The 8,375-nt window shown below is 44.0% G+C and overlaps 1 protein-coding gene across 1 annotated transcript; it reads right to left on the reverse strand.

Moving 5' to 3' along the window:
- Positions 1 to 4,584, reverse strand: LOC136550380 (3-oxoacyl-[acyl-carrier-protein] synthase II, chloroplastic-like). The gene is made up of 13 exons (XM_066541935.1): positions 4,028 to 4,584; positions 3,250 to 3,455; positions 2,933 to 3,136; positions 2,710 to 2,820; positions 2,530 to 2,625; positions 2,419 to 2,464; positions 2,246 to 2,325; positions 2,019 to 2,087; positions 1,812 to 1,896; positions 1,556 to 1,710; positions 1,382 to 1,462; positions 663 to 722; positions 1 to 531 (listed from the first exon to the last, which is right to left on the reverse strand). Exons 1-13 carry the CDS (start codon positions 4,206 to 4,208, stop codon positions 415 to 417), a joined length of 1,491 nt encoding a protein of 496 aa, XP_066398032.1. The 5' UTR covers positions 4,209 to 4,584; the 3' UTR covers positions 1 to 414.
- Positions 4,585 to 8,375: the final 3,791 nt, after the last annotated feature.

Consider the following 8,375-nt stretch of genomic DNA (forward strand, 5'->3'; position numbering starts at 1 on the left):
TTTACAGTGGAACCAGCAATTCATGGCTAATAACGATATTGTTGACAACATCAATTACAACATAAAATCCCATCACCTCCACAGGGAAGAGGATTAGCTACGGGACTACTCCAAATCTAGGAAATAGTACTGACAATGGGCAGGTATGGTGAAGGCGAAAACACTGGCCCAGGTACGGTAAGTTCTTTGATAGTTACCATATATTTGCAACTTTGTGATATAGATGAAACATATAGGGGGGCTGATGTTTTGTTCGCTCAAATGTGTGTGCCATAGTATTATACCCTCAGTTTGGACCTCCATGTAATATGTGTGGCACGGAGGAAGTTGCAGAGTCCACTTGTCTTCTATGTGGAGTTCCAGATATATGAAGCCATTTGGACGATGAGAAAGCTGGCAGTTCGTCGGTCATGTTCACTTAAAGGGGGCAAAGAGAATTGATGAGTTGTGCCCACCAAATCCGAATGAGTTGGATAACGCCACCTTCACTTCACATCTCTCCTTCTGTGATCCTACCAAGACGCCCACATCCTGTATCAAGACCAGCATTAAAACAACATTCAACTTATAGATTTTGCTCTTTCATTCATATCTAGCTTATTTAGTAGAAGTAGAAAGAAGGTAAAAATGACATTGAATCATGCATCACAAAAGGAACTTACCACAGTGTCCTCAGGATTTTCTAAATTCAAATTTGGATGGACCCAACCAGTTCTTATAGCCTGCAATGAACAACAAAGAAGAATTTCCCATGATGAGCCGGTTTTGCATTGAAACCGATAGCAAAACACATGCTCTGGTAACAACAAAGAATGAGATAGTTCACGGCTACATGAGAATGAAACCCAAATGCCAATGTTCATTGAGAAAGAATAACTGCTGCAATATCATATTGAGTATACTTGGTCTAGGATAATTGGAGTTATATCCAAACAAAAAGTGCCTAATCTTCCAGGAAACTGGGTGGTGCAAAATCTGCTGCTTGAAGATAAATAAATGAAAGAAAGATAAAGATACATGTATCTGTACATAATTTCAGCCAGACGACCACAACATAATCTAGAAAAAAGGCAGATGTAGCTAAATTTCATTTTAGAATAACTTAGCTTCAGTGCCACTATGTTCAATAAATATTTCAGTGACACATTGGAGGGTAATACTGTGTGATGTGCTGAATTTTTCAGTTACAGAGTTCATGTCTTCCAATAAATTACTAATTGCACTGGAAATTCACTATATTGGACATACAGAAAGATACAACGAACATGGACAATTCAATGCCATAAATGCATAGTTCATATTCAGTGAAGTAAATTTTGTATTGTTAATAGAATAATGCCAAGTAAATATGTTCCCTGTAAGAGTACTAAGAATTCCTTACTTGTACAGAAGCAACTGCTTCTATTCCACCAGCTGCTCCTATAAGATGCCCAGTCATTGATTTGGTCGAGTTCACCCTCAGCTTCATAACAGAAAAAAGGGATTTGGATGGTTCACAATATGATGGTTTGCAATATAAATTTTGATGTAGAATTGCTTGCATCAGGTGGCATACTTGAGGGTTCTGGCGAAAACAGCGCACGATAGCCTCATACTCCTTCAAGTCACCTGCTTGTGTAGACGTTGCATGGGCATTCACGTAGTTGATTTCTTCCCTTGCTACACCTGCATCAGCTAGTGCCTTTTCGATGCAGAGAGTAATCCCTCTTCCTGATATTTAATTAGTGAAAAGGCTACATCAGAAGGCCTCAAAAGATTTAGGTAGGAAAAGAACAGGAAAGGGCATGGCAGAGTCAAGATATACACTTCACCTTCAGGATGTGGCTCAGTCATGTGGTAAGCATCACATGTGAAGCTTCCACCAAGAAATTCAGCATATATTGTTGCACCTCTTTCCTGGAGAAGGTGCACAGATCTCAGGAGGCAGTAATGTTTGAACATAATCACAAGCCATTGAACTGGAAACAAGCAGCTGAAAGATCTATAAAGAAGGGCAACTGAAATTGCATGTTTAAAACCTTGGCGTGCTCAAGTTCTTCCAATACGAGGACACCAGCCCCTTCCCCCATAACAAAACCATCACGGCCCTGTAACATAAAGATCAAATATCTCACTCTAGTACAACAAATGGACCAAGCTGGTAAGTTAATTAAACCAACAAGGTGCTGATGTGCTTGTACTAGATGATAATTACTTATCCAGCAAAATGTTGTCATAATAGGGTTGCACAATAAAAGATACTAACCGTGTCCCATGGTCGAGAAGCTTTCGTTGGGTCACTGTTCCTCTGTGAAAGTGCTCTGCAGGCCACAAAACCTCCCAATCCTGCATGTCATGGTCAAAACACTTGAAACTGCAAAGAAGAAGACAAACTGTGGAAAACTGGAGGCAGAAGAACGAGGATTTGGGGCCACAAACCGATTGGGATAAGAGGTGCATCAGAACCACCACAGAGCATAACGTCCTGAAAGATGGTCGTAAATAAAAGGTTACTTTTCAAAGAGAACATGGAAGGTTGAAGTTACTTACAGCTTCGCCTCTTCGGATGTGGTTTGCTGCATTAAGGATACAGAAGTTACTGGTAGCACAAGCTGTGGAAATAGAATAGTTTGGTCCCATCCATCCCTGTAAGTCACAGAAAGTATGAGCTGTGGTAGTCACTGTTATCTAAATAGAAAATTATAAAAAAAGAATCAGATCATGTCACACCAGATCCATTGCAAGGATTGCAGAGCCCATATTCGTAGTTGCAAAAGGAACACAAAATGGGTTCATTTTCTTGTAAGACACCCTCAGTGCTTCAATTGCATCATTAAAAACCTGCTTGACAGTCCATCACAGCTTGTATTAGGACATAGGAAACATGTTCCATGGATAGTTGGAATTCATCGAGATATACAACTAAATATTAGTATACTGTGAGAATACAAACCTTCATGCCGCCCATTGCAGAACCAATGAGAACCCCACACCTGGTTTTGTCCAACTCATTCCTCAGTTCTTCGGTGAGTCCACCATTTTCTAATGCCTTCTTTCCAGCAGTTATCAGATATAGCATAAACTTGTCCATCCGCTTTGCAAGTTTAGGTGCAACCCAACCATCAGTAGAAAAGGATTTTATCTCTCCTGCAATTCTCTGTATTAAAGTCCAAATATCAATCACTGCATGGTAACATTTGACCAAATTGCAAAACCAGCCTGAGCACCACTTCCAAAAAGATTGAAGGTAAATCATGTGCTCTGTATTACCGTGGGGAAGTTGGAACAGTCAAACCTCTCAATCTCACTTATTCCGCTAACACCATCAAGAAGATTGTTGTAAAACACGTCAGGATCATGGCCCAATGGTGTCACTACACCCATGCCAGTGACAACCACCCTCCTTTGTTTGATATCGGGTTTCTTCTTTTCAATGACAGTTCTTTCAGCTTGTAAGGCAACAGCCATTGCCATTCCTGCAAACCACAACCAATTTGTTGAGACCCTTGTCAGCTTATGCAGCCTGAAGAGGGTGAACAAACATGCACACTGGACAAAACTAAATAAATTGTTTGCTTGATGCAAGATGGGCCATGGCAAATGTGACCCCTAACTCTTTGATTTATTTTCAGCTTTTTGGAGTCTTCCAAACGCACCTTTAATATTTTATATTAGCAATGAGAAAAACCGATTCTATCTGGATTCTCAAGTCAAACTTGAAAGAAAATGATGTTGAAGACACAAGTTCAGCAGCAGCCACAAGCGAATGCATCCCAAGCAGAAGCAGGGGAACCTAAAACCCACGCAGACTAAACTACTACTAGTCACTACACAAGATCCTCAGGACAATCCAGAGAATAATCGTCGTCCTGCAGACGCATTACGCAGCGTATGACGCCTGAAACAGGATAAAAATCGCACATTTACCCTGGGCGATACTACCGATGCTGAGAAACTACACTAGGATTCGTACGTATGTGCATGCAAGGATCCAACAAAGCGAACAAAGGACATGAGACAACCAAATGCTGAGTGTATTTCGTCTCACCAGAGCGCGCCAAGCCGCGGCGCCGCGCGCCGAGGCGGCGGCGATGGCCGAGCATGACGCCGCCCCCAGCGCCGCTTCCGGCGGGGCAGCAATGCTTCTGCTTGTACTCTTCGGCGTCGCATGCCGCAGACAAGCACGCGGCGACGAGCCACGTGCAGAGTGGGCCTGCCACGGCCGCCATTGCCCGTCCCCGCGGTTGTGTGGACGCCGCCCCTCCCGCTCACCGCCTGATGGATCTCTCCCACCGTACGGAGCCGCACGAGGGAGTCGGATTTCGCGGAGTGGGCACCGGGGGCGCGCCCCTGTCCAAGAACGGCGGAGGCCAAGGACCTGGGATGGGAGCACGACGAGATGCGGGAGGCGGCCGCGCGATGGCTGGCTCGGGGCCGAAGAAACGAACGAGGAGCGGGAATGGAGCACGAGAGGAGGAGGCGCGTCGATCTCACGAGGAAAGGAGGTGGCTTGCGCGCATCGAAGGGGTGTGGGCGGGAGCCGCCATTGGCAGTGCCAAGTGCTCGACGGGAGGAGTGGAGGGACGGGGACGACTGGAGGAGGAGGGGGTTGGGGAGTTTAATATAGTAGGAGGAGAAAATTGGGAAATTTTTGGTGGATTTTAAAAATCTACGGAGTATTTTGTTGTAAATCCTTTTCCACTGTTCCTCTCAACATTTTTGTCCCTTTTGAGCCCTATAGTTTTTTTATACCTAAGATGGGGCCCATTTGATTTGGTTTTGAGGTGTTTAGATTTAGAATCAGAGAGACCAGTTACTCAACCCAAGCTAGTGGGGATGATGGGCTCATAAAAATGGAATAATGGGGTTTCGTAGAGGGGCAGGGGCTTGAGGGTTTGTTTTCTCTTGACTAAATTTTTTATTCCATTGTCTTTGGTTTAGGTTTGGTTGGTGAGACTAGAGAGAGAATGTGGAGTTGTTGGCGTGCATGTGTAGGAGACAGATGGGAACCTTTTTGTTTTCTTTTGTTTTATTTAAGTATTCATTTTGGAGGGAGGGTGAATGAATGAAACCAAAGCATTTTGGCTAGTCTCGCACAAGAGATTTGTGGTGAGAAGAGATTGGAGTTCGAGGCAAGGAAAGTAGAAGGGCACCAAAATATGCTTGGGTCACCCGGTGGGACCGCCAAAATAATATATAGTATTTGTTTTTTTGGACACCACTTTTGTGTGAAAAAATTTGAGGTCCATGTATATACCTGTGCATGTCCATGTCTGCACCAAATAAAGCCTTTTTTTTACCTTTATACCTTTGCCCAATTTGATTCAAACGCCAAACTGTACCTGAGGTTGGTTTATACGCGTGCTGACGTGCACGCATGTTTCCCTTTCGTTCATCCTGCGTACAGTGGTCGGACACGTTAAAAGCACTGTATGGCCTAGGCGCCTGCTTGCTTGAGAAGAATTTAGGGGATGTTGGTCGCTCCTAAAATTCATGTCACATCGAATATTTAGATACTAATAAGGAGCATTAAATATAAATTAATTATAAAATCAATTACATAGATAGAGGCTAACTTGTGGGACGATTTTTTTAAGCATAATTAATCTGTCATTAGCGCATGTTTACCGTAGCACCATGTTGTCAAATCATGGACTAATTAGGCTTAAAAGATTCGTCTCGCAAATTAGTCGCAAGTTATGCAATTAGTTTCATAATTAGTCTATATTTAATACTCCATGCATGTGTTCGAACATTCGATGTGACAAGAATTTTAGAAGACACTGCAGGAACCAAACAGGACCTTATTTGTATATACTGGAAAATTATAGACTGCAGGTGTACTTCCAAACTTGTGTAGTTTTTTTTAACCAAGGCTGTGTTTAGTTCCTAAAAAGTTTCCCAAAAAGTGCTACAATAGCCATCACATCGAATCTTGCGATACGTGCATGGAGCATTAAATATAGACGAAAAAAACTAATTGCATAGTTTGGTTGGAAATCGCGAGATAAACGTTTTAAGCCTAATTAGTTCATAATTGAATACTAATTGTCAAATAAAAACGAAAGTGCTATCGTAGCCAAATTCCCAAATTTCGCGAACTGAACACGCACCAGCTGCACGAGACTGCGTAAAAGTTTCATTGATAGAGAAGGGCCAGACTTGTATAGATTTCATAATAAAGCAGCAATTGGGAGAAACAAAAAGTGAGGATCTTTTGGGAACTGATAAATCATACAACAAACAGAATCTGTCTGATTCCGTTGAAGTACCCAGTCATCGTTGCCAAACCCAAGCTGGCAAACTGTTACCGGGGACGGTGATATAAAATTAATACACACGATTGTTTTGCTCCGTAGCAGCCAGGTGGTACATTGAGAGTCAGACACGTTCAAAGTCTAGGCTACGCTACGTACGGTCTTGTCCGTTTGCTGACGGGCTGGACGGCTTGCTAAAGTCGTTGCTGTTCTGTCGGTCTGTCATGTTTTCAATGACATTTGCACTGCGCACGGTGCTTGCCAGAACGTGTGGCGGTTGCTCATCAGCCCTGCGCTGTCACGGCTGTTGCGCCTGCTGCTGTGAGGAGAAATCAGTGTAGAATAGCTGCCTCAGACTGTCTTCGATAAAAAGATCTAAACCCAAAATAGGCACTAAGAGATTCAAAATCAGTCTTTAATAAAGTACTTATACGGAAAACGCCTGAGAGGCGCAAGCCAAATATGAGTATCCTCTCTACTAAAAACCCATTTACAGAAAGAATTCTCTTTTAGATCTTGTGATGTTGCCTATAATACTACCCAAATGACGAATAGAAAGATTCTCACAGCGCTGTAATATCCTGCCAAGTTCGATCTCCACTGGTTGATGGCAGAATAATCGAGGTTGCCATCAATGATCAATCAACCGATAGTCCGATACGAGCTAGGCGGCCTCGTCAGGGGCGCCCCGGCGTTCAAGTCGTCTCCCTATCGCTCGGCACGGGCCTCGGCTTTCTTTCCGGGCTGTGTTGGCCTGTTGGTGAGCCGTCCGCGGTTCGGACCGCGAACGCGTACGAGGGCCAGTCGCAGGTATCAATCCCGCACGTCAGCACCGGCACGGAGCCGAGGACCTTCGTTGACGTTAGTCCAAGGACAATAATATCCACATTGGATTGATCTTTCTTCCTCCGAGGAAAATGTCCTCAGGGAGTCAGGGATGAGAGCGAGACGTGTAGTATTTATTTTTTGAAATGAACGGGTCACTACTCACTAGCCACTATTACTCCAGACTCCAATAGTCATCGTAGCAAAATCAACAGGGAAGTTCGGTGAACAGTGCTCTAACTCCAAAACGTACCTTATCTTAAAAAAAAGCTCTTGCATGCATACTCACCACCATGAACGCAGGCATGCAAATCATACCATATGAGCATCCTTGAAGACTGGACAATCCTAAAAAAATTTGCTCCGACGGGGAGTTGAATCTAAGATCTTATGTGCTACTGAGACTCTTGTAACCACTGGGCTATAAGCCCCTTCGCGTGCATTTTTCGTTCCTAGCTACGAGATACTCCCTCCGTATCTTTATATTTGTCACTGGGGTATTAAAATTTTGTCTCTAAATAATTGTCGTTCCATATGGGTCCACACGTAGCTGTACAATTCTACAACAAACGCCTGTCATCCTGTCCAACAAGCGGCTTTCTCCCTTTGCTATCGTCTTGTAGGTTTGTTCGTTTAAACTTGCAGCTGTTGAATGATTGTTTTATAAGGGTGTTTAGATCTTTTGGTATCATTTTTGGTAACTGGATACAAACCTATAACGACTGATATAAAGGGATAGATGGAGTAAATAACAAGCGTATCACAAAGTGATTTACTGTGAAAATATTGTTGGACTCTTAACTGGCACGTTGTATGTGCATATGGCTTTTTTTCTAACTTCTTGTTCTTTTTTTTGTTGATCTCTTCACCATCGCCTCTACCTCCGCCAGCCTCTGTTGTTGCCCTTGATCAATGATGCCGCCATCACTACCATCAACACCCACTCCATTAATCGTTGTCCCCTAACCCGTATAAAAGGAGTCAACTCCGCCACCCCACCGTCGTTGACCTTGCCCACCACCCTAGTCAGTGGCGCCTCACTATACCGGTCATGCCACTTGCTAGTTGCCACCCACCCTCTCCCTCCCTTAACCGGAGTCAACTCCGCTACCCCACTGTCGTTAATCTTGCCCACCACCCCTAGTCAGTAACGCCTCGCTACCGGCCGTGCCGCTTGCCAGTTCGCACCCACCCTCGCCCTCCCTTAACCCCTACTCGATAGCTGCTGACTTCGCCCACTGCTCCTACTCGATGGTGCCTCCGTTGCCTCGCTGATTGCCCATTGAACCATCATAACTATCAGGCCTACAGTCG

This window comes from Miscanthus floridulus, chromosome 4, assembly GCF_019320115.1.
Source record: "Miscanthus floridulus cultivar M001 chromosome 4, ASM1932011v1, whole genome shotgun sequence".
Taxonomy (NCBI): domain Eukaryota; kingdom Viridiplantae; phylum Streptophyta; class Magnoliopsida; order Poales; family Poaceae; genus Miscanthus; species Miscanthus floridulus.

Coding starts and splice junctions, on each gene's coding strand:
- LOC136550380 (XM_066541935.1), bottom strand. CDS start 4,208: ATGGCGGCCGTGGCAGGCCCACTCTGCACGTGGCTCGTCGCCGCGTGC. Junction 723..1,381: donor AAGCAGTTGCTTCTGTACAA/GTAAGGAATTCT, acceptor TGTTCATTGCAG/GCTATAAGAACTGGTTGGGT. Junction 532..662: donor AAAATCCTGAGGACACTGTG/GTAAGTTCCTTT, acceptor GTCTTGATACAG/GATGTGGGCGTCTTGGTAGG.